The sequence below is a fragment of the Labrus mixtus genome, chromosome 15, assembly GCF_963584025.1.
Source record: "Labrus mixtus chromosome 15, fLabMix1.1, whole genome shotgun sequence".
NCBI lineage: Eukaryota > Metazoa > Chordata > Actinopteri > Labriformes > Labridae > Labrus > Labrus mixtus.
In genome coordinates this window covers 21,245,051-21,263,907 of record NC_083626.1, presented here as the reverse complement: position 1 = coordinate 21,263,907, position 18,857 = coordinate 21,245,051, and the positions used below count along the sequence as shown (strand labels likewise).

The 18,857-nt window shown below is 40.0% G+C and overlaps 1 protein-coding gene across 2 annotated transcripts in view; it reads right to left on the bottom strand.

Annotated features, from left to right (window-relative positions):
- Window positions 1-206: 206 nt before the first annotated feature.
- LOC132989697 (microphthalmia-associated transcription factor-like) overlaps window positions 207-18,857 on the bottom strand; it is a 40,610-nt gene continuing 21,959 nt past the window's right edge. For both annotated transcript variants that reach the window (XM_061057464.1, XM_061057465.1), the window contains exons 3-10: window positions 10,060-10,275; window positions 9,852-9,947; window positions 8,924-9,041; window positions 7,839-7,931; window positions 7,693-7,743; window positions 7,461-7,536; window positions 5,166-5,313; window positions 207-4,155 (exon numbers count right to left, since the gene is read on the bottom strand). In XM_061057464.1, coding sequence (XP_060913447.1) covers window positions 3,760-4,155; window positions 5,166-5,313; window positions 7,461-7,536; window positions 7,693-7,743; window positions 7,839-7,931; window positions 8,924-9,041; window positions 9,852-9,947; window positions 10,060-10,275 — 1,194 coding nt within the window. In that variant the 3' untranslated portion in view covers window positions 207-3,759. The remainder of the gene's footprint in view (window positions 4,156-5,165; window positions 5,314-7,460; window positions 7,537-7,692; window positions 7,744-7,838; window positions 7,932-8,923; window positions 9,042-9,851; window positions 9,948-10,059; window positions 10,276-18,857) is intronic.

The following is an 18,857-nucleotide window of genomic DNA, read 5'->3' as shown; positions in this document are numbered from 1 at the left end:
GGGCAGTGATTTTCCCAATCGGTGCGTCTGTATAATAAACATTAAAATGTTCCTTTCATAACTGAATTAAAGATTGTTCTGAAACATTCATTGAATATATGTGTAGTGATTGTAAAGGCTACACAGGGGGGTATTAGTTTTAGATTTGATTTTAAGTCCTGAGAATTAAGATTTTGAGGGAGAAAAAAAAATACACAAGCTCTTCAAACATTCAAATAAAACTTTTAATATTTCTCACATGACAGTTCCACATTTTTGAGTACCAACAAGTTCCAACTCACTAATCTGAAACCAGTGCGTACAGTAACTATTGCTACATTCATGTCATACAAAGTGTAACAATAAGAACAGTAGCAACATCAGCAGAGGACGACTTCAGTGTGAACCGCAGGAATGAGAGTGGGCACGAGAGATAGTTCTTCATTAGTGGTTTACCCATAATGTGATGCTGATGTTCCCTCCGATCTGTCACATTTCAAGGTTGATCTATTCAGTAAATAAAAGAAAGAAAGCTGATCTGGGGTTCAGTCAAATGGCAGTGCTGTAGACCTGTCTTTATTGCTCTGTTAAGGCTCAGTATGTTGGATTGGTGTCGCTAGAAGGGCCACTATTACCTATAACAAAAAAATCTCCATTTAAGGTCCACTTTCTATCTTTTTACAGACTTTCAACCACAACTCATGGTTTTCATGTAATCCATGCTGTCTCCATGGTGAGAGGCAGTTGAAAGTTTTTCGAAATACCAGCAGATCTTGAGTTCATTTTTTTTTTTTTTTTAGTCAATCGTCTTTTACTAAGAACAGGATTGATCTTTCACAGTGAAAGCAACCCGTGTGTAGTATGTATGACCTGATTGCCATCATGTTCCAGGTATGGTAACTCTAGGAGGGGTAACACCAGTAACAGAAGAGGTGGTGCGTTAGTTACACTGTAAAAAAAAACTGCAATTCATAATGTTAAATAAAGTCACTGTGTCTGATTTCTTTTTGGCAACAACACATTTTGGCAGTCATCACTTTGAGCTACATTCATGCTAGTCTAAAGAGAGTGAGAAATATTCAGTTCAACTTTGAAAACACTGCCTTCATAACAATAAAAAAACACACACACAAAAAAAACCCAGAATGCACAGCCATCCCAAAGTGTTCAATATCAAATGAAGATATGTGAAATAAATAATCACGAGTACATAAGTCAAATGTAAAAAGAGTATTTCTATGAATTATTAAATAACATTGAATAATTATCATCAATAATTTATCAAATTCATTGGTTAACTTATACAATCTACCGTATCAACATCTTTGATTAGTAATTAAATAATGAGCGATTTAATACTGAACACTTTAGGAGTCCTTCATAACGAACCCATCCTCGTGGTTCTTGAGTCTGCGAGGCTTTAAGCGTTATCTTGTTCTTACAAAAGGCCCTTTCCTTGACTTTCTAAGGTGCCTCTTCGGTGTAACCATGAAGCACCAAACACCGGTTTAAACATCAACAAAATGTTGCATCATTGTCTAAAACTCCTCCTCCTCCACCACCAACAGGTTAACATAATACACGACTGTAAGGCACTTAAATCAATTGAAAAAGGTAATTACTTTGACGTCTTTTTTTCTTCTAGGCTTATTCATAAGGAGATCACATTGTCTACCACCGTTGCATAGTTACAAAAAAAATGGAGGCTGTGCTTTTAACAGGGCTCGCGATGTATGGCAGGTAGGTTTTAACAAAGGCATACATATTATGCATTGTGCTACAACTGCTGAAAACAAACTGCTGAAATAGAAGAACAACGGCACACTGAAAGAGTCTACAGTCTGCATTTAAAGAGCCAGTACAATAGTAAGTTTATGCTTCGATAAAAAAAAAAGAAAAGGCGTACAAACCACATTACAAAGAGGACATTCCAGTGTTTTGACAATGTCATGCATTTCATACAAAAGCAGTCTCCTTATACTCCTTGGCAATACAAATGTTCACATAATGGAAAAAAGAAAAGCATACTGGATGTGAAATGTCACCGCAGTGCTGTAAAAAAAATAATTTAGGAAATGGATGGACAAGTATAAAAAGTGAGCACTTGTTTCAAAACATGGCTGAAGTGTTACACCGGGTGCAGCAGTTCAGTTCAGTCCGATCACTGCAGACAACAATACAATAAAAAAAAAGTGCCAAAAAAAACTGAAGTGATTCATCTTTCTGGCATTAATCAGATTATTATAAGAATTACTGGATTATGTAACAATCAGATCTATGGAGTGAAATCAGCTTTGTGTGCATGTGTTCTAACTTTGATTTGAGACACGATTTTCATAGTTTGCAGACTTAAATATACACAAAAAAAAAAAATCATTTATTGCATTCTTTGCTTAATTCAGTGTTTTGGTTGTTTTGCAGTAAGAATTATATTATTAAAAAGTCACGTACAAACTGCGGAATAATCAGCACTGGTGGTCAAAGGATTTATCCATCATTGTGCTGCTTCTTGCTCATAAAGCCTGAAATATGCCTTCATCAAAATTTAATTCCTAATGTTAAGAGTACAGCCTGACCGATTAATTGGCCAGCCGATAATATCGGCTGATAATAGCATATCAAGTGACTATCGGTATCGGCTAATTTAATCGCAGATATGCGCCGATATTACGAGATTTATTCCCCAGTCAGATCGCATTTCATTTGAGTATCTTGGTATTACACTAGACACGGTGATGCACACACATGTACAGTAACTTTCCAGTTGAGTGACCATCTTGTCTTCGTTATATATCTTTTCCACAAGTGCTTGATAACTGCATTTGAGGGATCACCGCAATAAATGTGTATATCTATATCTATCTATCTATCTATCTCTACAGGTCGAAGATGGATCTAAGAAAGATATCGGCCAATATATCGGTATCAGACTTTTTCTTTCCCCAATAACGATATCGGCCCCAAAAATCTCATATCGGTCGGGCCCTAGTTAAGCGTGTTTAAAGAGACATTTAAACGTCTCATTTGTATTCATTATTCTCTCACAAGGTTCTTTGAAATGCCTTGTTATACTTTCAACTTTTTTGTTTCAGGGAATGTGTACATAAAGTCCTGTTCATATAGATACATAAATAAGATCAAATCTAAAAACGATTAATGTTTTTCAGGGGAGAGATTTCAACTGGAAGCGTGACAAAGACGCAGCTAACAGCAGAAACGTGTGCATAGCAAGACAACATGGATGTATACACATCGTAATAAGGCATCGACACATTCAAGTTTAATCTAAGACACAGGAAGTGTAAAGCACTAAAGTAATAAATAGATTTTTGTCTGTCATCTATTATTGCTAGTGATTTAAAAAGCATTCATCTCACCATTTAATATCTACACATCTGACCATGATTTATCACTTCCCTAGATTCTTTGGAATCAATAGAAATAAACATAATCTAGCCTCTATCCAAAGATAAATGTACTTTTTTTTTTTAAATATAAAAACTTATATTTTTGTATCTCATTGTCATCATAGTATTGATTAAAGCAAAATTACTTCATAATCAGTCCTTGAAAGCAAGGTTAAGGGCTTGAAAAGATAAAAGATATTGTAAAAAAAACAAACAAAAAAAAAAAATCAAAACATGTAAACAAAAGGAAACAAAACAATAAAAACGAACTAAAAGAAACCTCTCCAGCAGCTGGGAGTGTAGTAGCTGCTGACAGAAACAGCAAGATGGAGGCGGTTGCAGATGCAGGCGAGGTGTCCTCCAGTAGGGGGTGCTAACAGCCCTGATCATTCTCATCCATGCTTACACTGCTCTTGCGACTGCTGTCCTTGGAGGCGTCCGGGGAGACGGACGAGAGCAAAGGGTCCCCCCCTCTCACCGGGGATAAGGTGTCTTCCATGAGGATGTCGTTGAGTTTGGAGCCCGGCTTGCCGTGGACGCTGTAGTGGCCCTCGGGGAAGTTTGAGTGACCTTCGTTTAGATCCAATGTGCCGGGCGGCTCTGGAGTGCAGGCTGGGTGGTGTTGGTGATGGGGGTGGAGTGTGTACAGGTCCTGGTGACAGTCCTCCAGAGCGGTCTCCTGCTTAATGGTCCGGGCCCCGAGTTCAGCGGAGCAGAGGGCTGAGGATGCGATGGCCAGACCGTGAGCACGCGCCTGCATCTCTAACTCCTAAAAAAAAAAACACATGGACACACTCACAGGTTAAGGTTTTGAAAATGTAACATGACCTCAATAGCAGGTTTGATATCCAGCAGAAAGTCTGACATCAATGCACATTATGACTCACACTATGGCTGATTATAAATAGGTACACCATAGAGATGTTCCAATATGCGAGTATCTGTATCATCATACTTCCTGACCATGGTATCAGGTATCTGGGGTGGGGCAGGTACGCCAGTCAATGCACAGATATGATAGATATATCAATTAGCACAAAGAAAATCAGCGGGTTTTAGGGGAATTATTGCATGAGAATTACAAAAACAACAACACTTGGGTGTAGGGTGTCAAACAAAATATCAACATTAAGCGTTTTTCCACCAATATTATAAATATTCATTTATCGCACTAGTATAGGAGGGTTATCGCTACTGGCCAACTCTCAAGGCTCTGTATCAGAAACAGTATTGGGAAGGAGCGTATTGGTATGGAGCATGTCTGGTGGACAGAGTTTACTCCGGAAAATTGGTTATTGACTGTCTGACTGTGAATGAATGACTGCTTTACTTCTTATAATCCCATGCGTAAACAATCAAAGATTTTTTTTCTTCTTCAGATAATCACCATGGATGCACATTGTGTTCAATCAATGGCAGCTGAGCAGAATAACAAAGATCCTGAAGCCTCTCGCCTTGTGATCCATTATCTACACATTATGGTGTGAACAGTCGACTCGCTAGTCAAACAGCTGCATCAAATAGTGATTCTGCTCGTTTTCCATCAATAAAACAGTTGTAATTTCCTCTGAGGTCGGCTGAGGCTAACTTGCCCTGCATTCAGAATACTTGGAAAAATAGATTTGACTTGTAAATGAATGTGAGTTCCCCCTCAGGATTGAACAACAACACAGAAAATTGTAGAAATATCAAAACATCACATTTCAGTTTTTTTTATTTTACTGGTACTTTATGGTATCAAGGTCTACAGCTCTATATGTATAATGAAAATGTGTGTACCTGTATCCTCAACATCAGGTGTCGATTGGCGTGCTCTAGCTTCTTCTGGCGAGTCTCCAGCTCCTTGGTCCTAAGCTGCTCTCGCTGCAGCTTCCTGATGTAGTCCACCGAGGCCTTCAGGATGGTGCCTTTGTTCCAGCGCATGTCCCTTAAAACCACAGACAAGCCATTTGTTTGAACCCTCTATATTCTCTAAGATCCTTTCATGAAAGAAAAGCAGCAATATCTACTCGGAGAGATCCGTTTTTTACCCCTTCTGATATCACAGAAAAGCTCTCAGACATGGGTTTTCTCTGTTCAGTCAAAAAAACACGAGACAGAGGAGAATAATGAGGTCACAGAGGTGAACAGCTGATCAAGGGCCCGAGGTCTTCGCAGGACTGAACGCTGTACCGGGCGTTTGTGCAAGCGGGATCACAAGCAGCCATAAGGATGACCCCGAACGTCAAACAACCGTGAACCCCCGAACAAGATGAAGAATTAAAGGTGGTGGTGGGAGTGAGCGGGGCGTGAAAACTATCTTAAATAGACTGAAAACTTTCAATCCAAACATCTCCATTGTCTCTGGCTGAAATTGGTCATGGGTAAGGTTTTTACTAAAGAAAAATAATAATATTAAATGCTCACAAGAACATGTATGTTTGATTTGTGAAATGAACCACCTAAAAAAAAATACTTTTCTAGAAAATGTGAGACAGCTTGCCCCGGAAATCCTACGGAGTTTCTTGTTCACATTTATTCACAAATATTGTACCAGTCACAGGATTTAAACGTCATCACCCCCTCTCTCGCACTCACTCACAGTGAATTTTCCTGAATATAACCTACTGTGTTCACACATCAGCTCGCCCCCCGACTTCTTGTGCAAGTTTATGAGCGGGCTGGCAACAAAGACACCGGGTGAAGTCGTGGCGAGAATTTAAGCTTTACTGCTTGTGTGCACACATGCAGAACACATTAAAAAAAAAGTTTTGAGCATGTGTGAATAAGTCTGTGAACGAGTCTGTGTGTTAGTGTGGGCGTGTGTGTGTGTGTGTGTGTGTAGGTGGAGCACCCAGCTGGGGTTTGGCAAAACAACCACAGGGGGGAGGACATAACAAAAGAGGGGCCGCTGGGGCCTTCCCAGAATCAGCGGCAGGGTCAGGACTGAGCGTTTAACCCTATAACGTGTGTGTCAGAACACACAGAAATCATGATTGACAATAATCTGCAAATAAAATCTTTACAAATTTGTTCGTAACCCTTTTCGATGTAGCTGCCCTAAATGTGTATACCAGAGTTTATCTCTTATGCATTTAATGAAGAATCTCTTCGTAACATAAACAGATGAGCATGTCAAAATAATCCCATTGATTAAAGGTGCACTTTGGAGTTTTGGTAGAGAAATGTGCAAGTTGGGGAATTTTACAGATTCTGTGGTATATGTTCATATCTCTATCACAAACTGCACTGAGAGGAAAATTTGGTCCCTGTAACACTGTTTGAAGATAAAATGCTCCTGGAGAAGTTATGGTGGGGGGCTCGCAACAGTGAAACCGTAACTCTCCTGGGTAGCTTTATAGCTCCAAACAGTGTTCCAGGGACCAATTTTTTCCTTTGAATGAAGTACGTGTTTTTAGTTCAGAAAATATAGCACCTAATTGTTTCACGTCTCCAACTTTCAAATTTCACCACCAAATCTTCATAGTCCACCTTTAAAGTTCACTTTTTTGATTTGGAGTCTGTCAAAAACAACGTTCATATGTAGGGAGAGGAGGGCTAAAATGTTTTTTAAAGGTCATCTGAAGCTAATGTCAGGACTTATTATGAGATACACAAATCTTATGGTTATCTTCAGGCATTCCACAGTCTTTTTGGTACAACATTCCCTCTGTGTGCTTTTTTTTCCCTCCACTCAAACAGTGATTCCTTCAGATGCTGAAGGAACACAAAGACGGGGTTTTTACAGTTGTTGACTTGATTTGACTTTAGGATAGGATAGGATAATACTTGATTGAGTCCCAGAGGGGAAATACGGGCATTGCAGCAGCAAAATAGCGAGTCAGAGCTGCTGCAACAGGCTGCCGACTCTCAGCGCCCAGGGGCACTTAGATAAGAAAATCTCAAATTATTTTGGATACATTTTAGCACAGAAGACAGTCTGTGTTTTACGATAAAATCACATAAGGACAGGCTATTATCCCCGCTGTTTATGGTTGTCTCTGTTTTTTTCCCTGCAATTTATTTCCATGCCTTTGCCTTTAAATATACAAAAATAATAAACGCAAATTAAAATTTAAGTTATTAGGTACTTACGGATCATTGGATTTTGGAATTAAAGTTCCCAGTTCTTTGATTCTGTCATTGATGTTGAACCGTCTTCTTCTTTCAACTACAGAGCAGAAACAGAAGAGATGAAAAAAACCAAAAATGATTAAAGTCTAAATCTTTACATTTATTTTCTTCAAGTCAAAAGTGAAACAAATGATATGACACTACAGCAACCATAATCACAGTTTAGCATTTTTAAAGTGGAGTCAAAACTCACTCAGATTGTGGTTATCTTTCTTCTGCCTCTCCTTTGCCATTGCTCTCACCTCTGCTTTTGGAAGAAACATTGAGATCAATACACCACATCACACACAACAGTGCGGTGAAAGTAACGAGACTGTGTAGCATATTAACCACACGTACCCACGGGGAATCCTTCAGGCCTCTGATAGTTGTCAAACTTGCCACAGGATCCTGACTTATCCAGCATATGCATGATGGCAGGGGACTGTGACACTGTGTGAGAAAGGATTTCAACATTAAATGAGAAGAATGATTTCGTATTCATTGGAAAAAGAAACAGTGTCAGTAATGGGGACAACATCCCCACACAGAGGAGGATTACAGGGACCGGACTGTACAAAAAAAAAAGAGCTACATGTGGGCTGCACAGAGGCCTGGGGACGTATTCAAGTAGGCTACTAAGAGTTACTCCTGGTGACAAAATTCTAAGAAAACTCTTGACAGTTTTCGAAGAATCTCCCCTCAAAGTTGAGACTAGATCCTTGTAAAGACGAAAGTTATTCACAAAGCCCTTAAAAGACTTCCTACATTGTAAAACTGTTAGGAGTAGTGAGGAGGACTTCGAACAGGCTAAAGAGATTCTCAAGCTGAGGAGGAAAATGGAGGAATGTTCTCCAAACACTACGTGAAGAATAATTTTTGACTCACAGTTGGGAAGAACAGACAAGAAATATTTGTGCAGACATTTCAATCCGTCTATGACTTTCTTCAGTACAAAGTGAACAATGCACGTTGAGTTCTCCTCCACAGGTGCATCCAAACCCTTATGAAGGCCCTTCATGCTGATATCATGATCAGCGTGTGAAGAAGCATCTGATTTCAAACATCTATATACTTTTAAAGTACGTCTTGCAAATGGTCACCCAGGTGCTAATGTCACAGTGTTCATAATTTCACAACGTCTGACCTGTTAGTAGATAAAGGTTTCTGTCTCTTCCTCGCTCAGAGTTGCCCTGAGATTGTTCCTAAATCGCTCCTAGGCTAAAATTCCTTGCTAGGATTTTTTAAGCTGAGTTCGGAGCTCTCTGAGAGGATTCTCAGAATGTTTGTGAATAGCGGCCTTTGAGAGTAGAGCGTCACAAGTATTGTTGAATATATCCCATGAAACAGACACATTTTAATGATTGTATGTGTTGATAGCTGACAGATACAGAGTTGATAGTGGATGCCAGGATATTTGAAGTGTTTGTGTCTCTCTTGCTTACCGGAGTATTCCCTTTTGATGTTGGGCAGGTTGGCGGGGCACGAGTTGCTGATGGGCAGACCTTGCTGGGACATACCCTGATTACCATACATGTCCATGAGGTTAGCAGGAACAGCGATCTGAGGACACACAGCACGGACATTCAGTTAGAATCAAACCACCACTGTACAGATGACAATCAAGTGTCACAGAAAAAAGCATGACGGAAAATGTGGCGACAAAAGGAACGCCTATCCTACAGTGAAGTTTGACTGTAAAAGCAATAGATGCAAATAAGATGGATTTCACCATTAAAGGAAAAGTACAACATTTTGGAATTTTCCCTCTGGCTCTCATGCAACGCTTCAGCCAAGAGAATTCATCTTAGCTTAACATAGCTTAGCATAAAGACTGAAAATATGTCGCAATCCTAGCACTAAATCTTATTTATTGTAGTTGACACATTATATGTCAATTATTGAATCATCACACACACATACATGCATACACAACATGCATTTAATTTGTGGTTTAGGCTGGGTTGTGTTTGGTTCTACTTCTTAGCGAGATGCAGCGATTTCTTCCCGTCTCTGCGTGTATAAAAAAGAAATGCGAGGAAGACTTCAGGAAGTATTCCCCCAAAGTCATCCGGATGTTCCCTTCATTCAGGCAAACAGCTGGAAGTTGTTGACCCTCCTGGGGATGCAGCAGAGCTAACTCTAACATTAAGATCAGTGCAGCAACATTGCTTACAGCTAAGGCAAAGCACAGGGTTGACATTTTGTTTTGTCAATAGTTTCATTCAGTATGAAAAAAATAAAAGTTGACTTTTTTTTTCTCTCTTGACATATCAAAGGCGCAGCCTTGTGTGCTGACCTTTCAGACAGTGAAGTGCTTTCACTGTTTATAGGCTGAGCGCTGACAAAGATTTGACGTTCGCACACACATACCGTGTTAGCCATCTGAAGCCCAGGGTCCATGAGGCCGAGGATGTCATCACTGTAACTGGACTCCAGGCTAATAATGTCATCAATGACATCATCCATCTAAAGTAGAAGAAGAAGAAGAGGAAAAGACATACAGATTAGAATGAATAAATCAGTGCTGGATGACTAAAAAAAAAGACACGTGAGCTGGTAAGCGTGACTAAAAGCTCACCTCTTTCTCGCAGTTAGAGTTCAGGGTCAGTAAGGCCATAGGGCTGTTGGGGGCGCTGTTGCCCGGCCCTGGCGGCATGCCCCCGTGGTCAGAGGACTGGTTGTGGCAGGGCAAGCTCAATGCCTGAGAGCCAAGTTTTCCCAGGTACCTCTTGACCTGCTGCTGCTGGGAGCGCTGGATGTGGTACTTGGTCGGGTTCTCCAGGTGAGTCTGGACCTTAAGGTGCGGAACGAACAGAAAAAGGGCGAGAGAAAAGGAAAGGGAGGGTGGGAAATAAAAAATATATTACAGAAATGTTATGTGATTGGAGAAAATTGCCTAACATATGCACCTTAGTCAATGCTGCAAACGAAAAGTCCATTTCAATAAATCCCACTTTAATCTGCAACTGCGTCACATTTGAGGAGTTTTCGCTTTATGTAGTCTTTTATTAGATTAAAAGACTCTAAATATACCTCAAAGTCTTGCCTGTCCCCAGCATTGCAAAGTTGTGACTTTAATATTAAAATAAACCCCGGCACAGATTTCAAAGCTTTCGATGCATTATGCATTTTTTCTTTTTTTTTTTTGGGAGAAGCTGTCAAGTGTTGTTATCTCAAAGAGTCTCGGTGGAAAACAGTTCTACTTTCTGCTTTTCCGCACAATCAGTCCACATATTTTCAGCGAAGAAAAAAAATCAACATGCACACCCCTGGCTTTGCAATCCACGGTCATAGATAGATTTGATTGCCGTGGATCATTAAATCCTTCACGTGGCATTAATGAGCCAGTAAAGCTTCTAACACACAGTTATTCAGGATGAAATGGAGCAGTGCTGCTGCCCTCCAGCACACACCTGGAGTCTATATTTACACTTTTAAGGCGATTGAAGGCATTCTTTAATGCCACGACTAACACATACTTAATTAAGGCATAATAGAAAGGGCAACACTAAGTGTAGATACAAGAAATGGTCTACATTGGCCTAAATAAAGTAAAGAAGTTGTATAATTAGTCAGAATTTATTAGCATGCTCTTTTATGATGTCCATGTAGAATAAAAAAAACCCACTTTCTACAAAAGATAACTTTGATTTGAAACATACCTCATAATGGTGGTATCCAAGCATCTCAAGCATCATTGAAAATAAAAGCGACTTTTCCAATACCAACAAAAAAAAAAAATCCCACTCTGTGTTCAACCCTTAAACTAAACTAAGAGGAGCAGCCGCTGCTTCCTTCTTGGATGCATCAGGAGACTGAGCCTGCTCGTATGAGGACACACATCTCAGGCTCATCTCTTTAAAGGCAAGAAAAGTCATTAGTTATGCATGTCAGGGAATCTCAGTGAAGCACAATGAGCTTGTTCAAATTTGTGTTGTTATATGTAAAATCAGAATTTATTCCTTTATGGCGTATCACTTGATGTCAGGATGTGGGGCTAACACTGGGAGCCTTTGTTTGGCAAGGCCACCCCTTTTACTGAAACCTGCCCGAGGCTACCACTTAGCAGCATCCACTTCTTTCTTGTCTTTTCTTTTTTTTTTTAACCCTGTGGATTCTAGGCGTATGCTCCCAGTTTATTGCTGCACATTAAACAGTGATAATGCTTTGGAAAAATAACTTCATGCACATAAAGCGTTTTGAATTGATTTGAATAAGGCCTGTTACATCCTTTTTTGGCTGCAGGTTGCGTCTCTAAATGACATTTCTAACCGGCAACTCGCTATGTTTCAAAATCAATGAATAAGTTCATTTTTTTTTAACTTGATGTATTTGTTCGGCTTAAGTCCAGAGGATTTAGCTTCATTAACAGCGCTGAGGAGGTCACCGGCGGTAGACCAGCTCTAAGCTACCTCGAATATTCCCTCTGCTTCTGTGTAAAGTGCCTTTAGTCTGCACACTGCACTAGACAGTTGAAAGGTCCTGGTTATTGAACCGATGCATAAGAAAACGGGCAGACTCCCACTCTCAGCAGCCGCTTGAACAAGAAGTAGAGCTTAATGAGAAGAGGGTAAAAAAAAAAAAATGCACTGACTTGTTTTATTGCCAAGCATGGATATTCAATATTTCTGCAAATTGATTGCAAATTAAACATGGAGATTAACACGGTGACATAATCAGACTGAACACAAGTGCAAGTTTGTGATCATGCAACATGACATTTGAACAGTTTTGGAGTGTAAAATGCCACTTAAACCTGGATATGCATGTCTTTGTGATTATTCTTGTAATGAATATTAAAACCATGTCAGGCTGCACGGCTCTCTTTCTGTGACAGTCAAATTTCTCCCCCCCCCCTCCCCAGCAGAACAGAAACTCTTTCAGAGAGTCTCCTCTGTGCTCAGAGACACGATCATTGTTCTGCAGGAGATGCTCATGTGAGAGCAACATTAACATATATCCCTCAGGTACGAGTGTGATCACCTGAGGCTGTAAATTGTCATTATAGGGCTGTAAAGCTGACGCCACCGAGGGGGATGAACACATACTATACACAGAACGTAAATGACGCTTTGGGCTAAAGCGCAGAACAATGACGCATTAGTGTTGGTCACTGATAGAACCGTTAAGTCTCCACTTTGTTCTCGTAATGGTGTATAACTGGTGAAGTGCAACATAAAAACACGAGAATCATTTCCACTCTTATCAGATCATCAGTCCCCACCAGCACACAAACAAAACTTTATCCAAATCCAGAAAAAAAATCAAATGGAATGCTTTATACGTAATAGACCACAGTGACGCTGATCCTGAAAATAGACTGAAGGCGTGTAAAGGGCAGCAGCAGAGTATTTAGTACCCTAATCCAGAAGGAAATACTTGAGCCACAAATAAGCAATCCAATTATTATGTTGTTATTGTGTTGAAATGGGTAAACAACCGTGAATGCTACTTAACTGTTTCATTCATCAAACTTAACTGGAATGATTTCAACTTGATTCTGACACAAAAGTTGGCACATTACTCCGAGTATAACTAATCTCCTTAAATATCCTTCAGTGTTTCCCCTACCATTATATTAGGGGGGGCGGCCCTTTTTTTCTTTTTTTTTTTTGATTTATTTTTGGGCTTTTTGTGCCTTTATTGTAGAGATGGGATAGTGGACAGAGTCGGAAATCAGGGAAAGAAGTCATTTAAGGATACCTTTCCGATAGAACAGGGCAGCTGTCATTAAAAGTAACACATGAACACCAAGATTCCTTCAAGTGTTTGTGTCGTCGTGTCGACTTGTCCCCACCCCCCCAACGCTGTAAACCTAGGGGTAACACTGATTTGTATTGTCATTTTTATCTGTCTCTCTATGTAGGTACTTAGGTCCTTGCCTCGTCTATATCTTTGTCTGGTGTACACTGCAGGGGTGGGAGGTGGGAGGTGGCAGGCAGGTACTGAGGTATCATGCCTTGTTCTGTTTAATGTAACTCAGGTCATTGTTTTGCTGCCTCATCATATTGAAAAATATCCAATTAATATTTGACCACAAAAAGTATAAAGGTTTGAAGTGACGATTTGAATGCTGAAGTGTAGACATACATTAAATGTTGTTCTGCTGTGAACCTGTCTGGTAAAGACTCTGAATGACAAGAATGGACTGTTTTTTGTCAAAATGTCATTTTTTACTTGCAGTCCTTCAGCTGTTGTCATAATCTAGAGCATTCACATTAGCTTGTGTGAAACATATATAAAAAAGTTAATCCGGTCTGTCCCTTCAGTTGGTTCCCGCCATCGTCCCCTCTGACCTCGGGGATTACAGGGTATGCTTTCCTTCTCTATGTGGGAACTATCTTCACTTAATTACTATAGTGGGACAAGAGCTGCCTTCTATCTGTTACTTTAGTTAATTAGCCTGAAGGTGAGGTTTACAACACATGCAGTACAGTATATATGCGTATATTTTAGTGTGTTTTTTTGCCTTGTTTCCTGGCTGTTTCATGTGTTTTGGAGCCTTTTTAGTATCATGACACACATTCATTTTGTCTGTCAGTTCAATCAACTTCTTCTCAGAGGTTCATGCCATGATCATTATCATGATATCACTTGTGAAATAAGTAAGTACGATGAATTTAAATTATTTTAAAAAATGCAACCTGCTGCATCTTTGAACGTCTCATTTCACCTTTGACGGGTCAAAAGTATCCACCTAATGTCACCAACAGTTCACTTTTATAACATCACTTTTAGCCGTTGATATTCAGCTTTTGATCCGTTTCTTTTTCCGTGGTTAAGTTAGTGTCCTAATGTAATGCCTTTGATCTACCAGAAGGTCTTTACTTTATGTCAAAATAAAAGCAGGGTTGAATTCAAACAGCAAGTAAAGAACTCTCAGCTAAAGATAACGTCAAAACATTTCAACAGTTTAAACATTTTTAAATACGGAATAATTACATTTTAAGCATACGTTTAAAAGTGAATTGTGATGAATGAACTGAAATGTTGCGATTATTGGAGATTACTTTTTAACGTTTGACAGCCCTACTATTAAGCACATCTGCACAAACTAAACATTGAAATCTACAGAGACATTCAAACATAGTTCATTATTTACAAAGAATATTTTGACCCTTCTCTCCTATCCCGCTGATCATCTCACAGCCCCTCAGATTTGAACATGTGTCCTCTTTTGGGTACCATACCATCCGGTAGGAAACCACTGCTGTTGGTCTGCATGACGCACACAAGTACAGAAACCCAAGTGACTCAGAGTCTCTTCATGTGTGTCCAAGTCAGTTGTAAATTCACACATCCTCAGTGCTGATAGCTGTTACCGTCTAAAAATAGAAACAAAGGATTACTACAGGAGCCTCATACACTGTCTCTCTCTCTCTCTCTGTTTTGCACTAAGAATAGAATCAAAGAGGTAATTAAGAGTGATTTAAACGCACAAGACAGATAGTAAGAAAAGAAGCAAACCAGCGCAACTATCGTTGAATCAAAATATCACAGTAAATGCAACAGTTTGATCTAAGACTGTAAAAGTATTTATTTTTCTTGAATAAAAAAACGTTAACGGTAAAAATATTAGTCAATCAATGAGCGAGTTTATTTACAGAAAATGATCTAAAATTGCATCAATAATTAATAAAAAAAATATTTTTTGCTTGGCTGCTTCTTTAAAAACTTTTTTTTTTAAAGTTATTTTTGGGGGCTTCTTTCCTTTATTAGATAGGACAGCTGAAAATAGAGACAGGAAATGTTGGGAGGAGTGGGGGGGGGGGGGGGGGGGGGGGGTGACATGCAGCAAAGGGCCGAGGTCGGGTTTGAGCCCACGACCACTGCGACGAGGACTATAGCCTTTAGTACATCGGGCGTGCAAAATAACTGCTACTGGACTCGCCAGTTTTTTTTAGAATACTTAACTGAGTATCTTTGTGTTTCAGTCGGGTGAAACAAGCAAATTATACGAGGTCATTTGAGGCTTTAGGAAATGTCAAATATGTCACAAATGTCAAAACATTTTACAAACTTGTGTGATAAATTGATTTCTACAGTAAACACTCAGCAGAATAATCAATTATGAAAAATGTTGGTGTCAGCCGTAACTGGATGATTCTTTGTGAAATGTTTTTCTTCAGTAATGTCAAACGTGTCTTATTTAATCACCTGAATGTGTACTGAAGGATAGAAAACGAGCCATTATACATCACATTTGGTGCTTGAATGTGCTTTTTTTCTGGAATTATAGATTTATGTAGAGATTTATTGTTCGTTAGTGTATAAATAATAATCAGTCATGAATCAGTCTCGGTGCTCCATTCGAAGATGGGTTATTTACTGAACGCGCTGATGTCCATAATCTTAACATGACAAAAAGAGCATCTTTTTATCAAGTCTGTTTTTTTGTCCTCCGGGATTTCCTAAATTATCACACATAATTAGATGATCTCACTGCTCTGAGGTCATTGAAGGCCCCCAGGGGGTGCCGGCAGGCCTCGGGGTGGAACGTCTTGATCTTGTCAGAACATAATGCAGCTTTTATTGTGATGAACTGGTCCTGAGGTAGAAAAGTATCTGTTTTTAAAGAGCCGGGACGATGAAACAGATTCCTTTTCATAGTGAGTACACAGAGTGGACACATTAACACAGACTGGACTTGTACAGGCTCTTTGTCTCTGACTGCAACATATGTTTGAGAAGCCTGAACATGTCAGGGCATTGGTCTTAAATCTACAAGAGTCCTCTGTGATGAACCTCTAATAAAAGAGATGGAAAATTCAAAAGAGCGATTCCAGACTTGACCTTTTTCTTTCACCATCTTCACTTAACGGACTCTAAAATACACTATTTGGAAATGTGACTACTGCCAACTCACAGCATCTTGCACCCACAGAAGACAACACAGCTTCTTGTTTATGCACTTGTTTTTTTTTAGCCGTCAACAGCCCCACGGGCATTAGCAACAAGCCCCCCCCCCACCCAAAAGACTCTCAAACCCTGCACAAAGCGTCCTGCTGTACTTGGAGAGGACACTCATTGGTATTTTTTTTTTTAAACTAGCATGCTTTGGGCATTCCATGATAGTCCAGCCAGGATACATTAACAAGAATGCCCTCATTTGCAACGCGAGGCTAGAAGAATAGGCCACTTTGTCTCCCAGTTAAGCAGCTAACGTGCTCTGTGGAGGCGGCAGACAACAACTGTGATGCTAATGTGAGCAGCTACTTCAGAGCAGACCTGCCGCAGCCCTCTCCACCTCGGAGTCGCTGTCATGCCTTTATGCAAAAGGGTTGGCTGATTGCAGACTAAAAACAAACCGTGTGCAGTGTTTCCCCTAGGTTTAGAGCTCTGGGGGGGGGGGGGCGGGGGGGGGGGGGGGGTCCTGCGAGTTGTTCCTGCAACTCCCGTTTCTGAGCGCACCTGAATGCATCTCTCATTGTCTGAGCACCTCTGAATGCAGCATGCTAACAGCGCATCCCCTGAGTAACGGCAGAGAGAGAGAGAGACATGCCCAGAAAAGTCCGAAGTAAGCTAAGCAGACTTCTTTCTTTTCTGATGCTTCTTACGGACTTTTTATTATTGCGTGTGCGTCCGTGAGACACAACCACACACACACACACACACACACACACACACACACACACACACACACACACACACACACACACACACACACACACACACACACACACACACACACACACACACACACACACACACACACACACACACACACCCCCCCCCCCCCCCCTCAGGTCTCCGCTGGTGAGAGTGTGCTCACCTGTGTGCGCGCAAGTGTCTGTGTGTTTCACAGAGAGCAGAGGAGAATTGTAAACGCGTGTTAGTACGAATTTTCATGAAATTCATTCATCTTGGTAACTTTGTGAAATGTATTATTCAAGTCTGTCTACCACCTGTTAGCACTCCTACTTTTGGGTGTCTGAAGCTGTAACCTTATATGGGTGAAACACCTCAATTGTAGCAGATCTTTATTTGTGTAAGAGACAAACATATGTTGTCAACAACTGTTTGTTAGACAAAGAGTCTACATCTGTTATGTAAACAAATCAGTGTCATGTCATCGTTATTGTTTTATAGTGATGTACCCAAGTAGAAAGGAATTTGTGGGTTGCACCTTTTAACAGAATATAAGCAGCACTGTGAACACTGACACTGTCAGCGATTTGTAAGCATGCGTGTTTGGTTGTCTGACCTCGGCTGATTAAATGGCGTTATAATCTTCAGTCTGTTTCACGGTTTCTTCATTGGATTTACACAGCAGAAACAACCCCCACCTAACAACGCGCGACCATGTAGAGACAGAAATGACATGCCGTCGTGTAAATAAGATAAATAACATGAGGCTGTTAAGTTTGTTTAATAAAAGGAGGAGGTATAGACCTGTTCTATAGGGAAGGCATCCTTTTGACTTCTGTTGTGATGTGGCGCTAAATAGAAAATAAAATGAACTTGACCATCAAGGCGGGGCGGGGGGTGCCGTTGGGGGGGGGGGGGGGGGGGGGGGGGTTGGGGTGGGCCGTCCCCCTAATATAATGGTAGGGGAAACACTGGTGTGTCCTTAAATGATTAATGCTGTGCTCAAATTTGCATTAGCTAAATAACAGGCTTTGCGTGTGCAGCTGGCAAACAATAAGAGAGCTAATGAAAGTAAAGAACTGTGACTAAAGTTGAATAGAGCAATATTGTAAAGCCACAGGTTATACAGTGCAGGGAGCAATGCAACAATCTTATAAAGGATAATAAAGAATAAAAAGATGAATTCCCACTGCTCTTTCTACCTTTTGTTTGTTTTGCAAAGGATGAATGTACACAGTAACACTTTTTTTGCTGCTGTGTTTGTTTGCAGTATATTTGTAGTCCTACATTTATTACTTTTATTTTTCAACCACTGTGGGTTTTTTCATCGAATTTCTGAATTCATCCTCAAACTATTCATATCTGTTGAGGTCATGCTTTTGTCCAATTGTTGTGAGAAAACCTATAAAATGTCAATCATAATCAATAATCAGTAACATGCATTATATAAGTGTTCCATGGCATATATTGAAATTGTAAATGTGAAGCTCATTTATTAAGTTAAGAGATTAAAAAATATGCAATTTTATCAAATGTCTTCTTGCACTGATTGAAATATCTTTGCACACTTTCTGATGCATTATGGTCACGAGCTACACTCATTGTATAATCCAATAGAATCGTACAATTTGTACTTTGGGGGGTTGACGAGTACTTTGTTCTTTTCATGGCACCATAATTCCTTTGGAGGAAAAAAAAAAAATTGTACAAATCATTTTTTAACCCTTTTAGGAAGTCATCCTACACAAATTTTCAAAGCCGTGTTTTTTTTTTCTCCTTCTCTTAAAT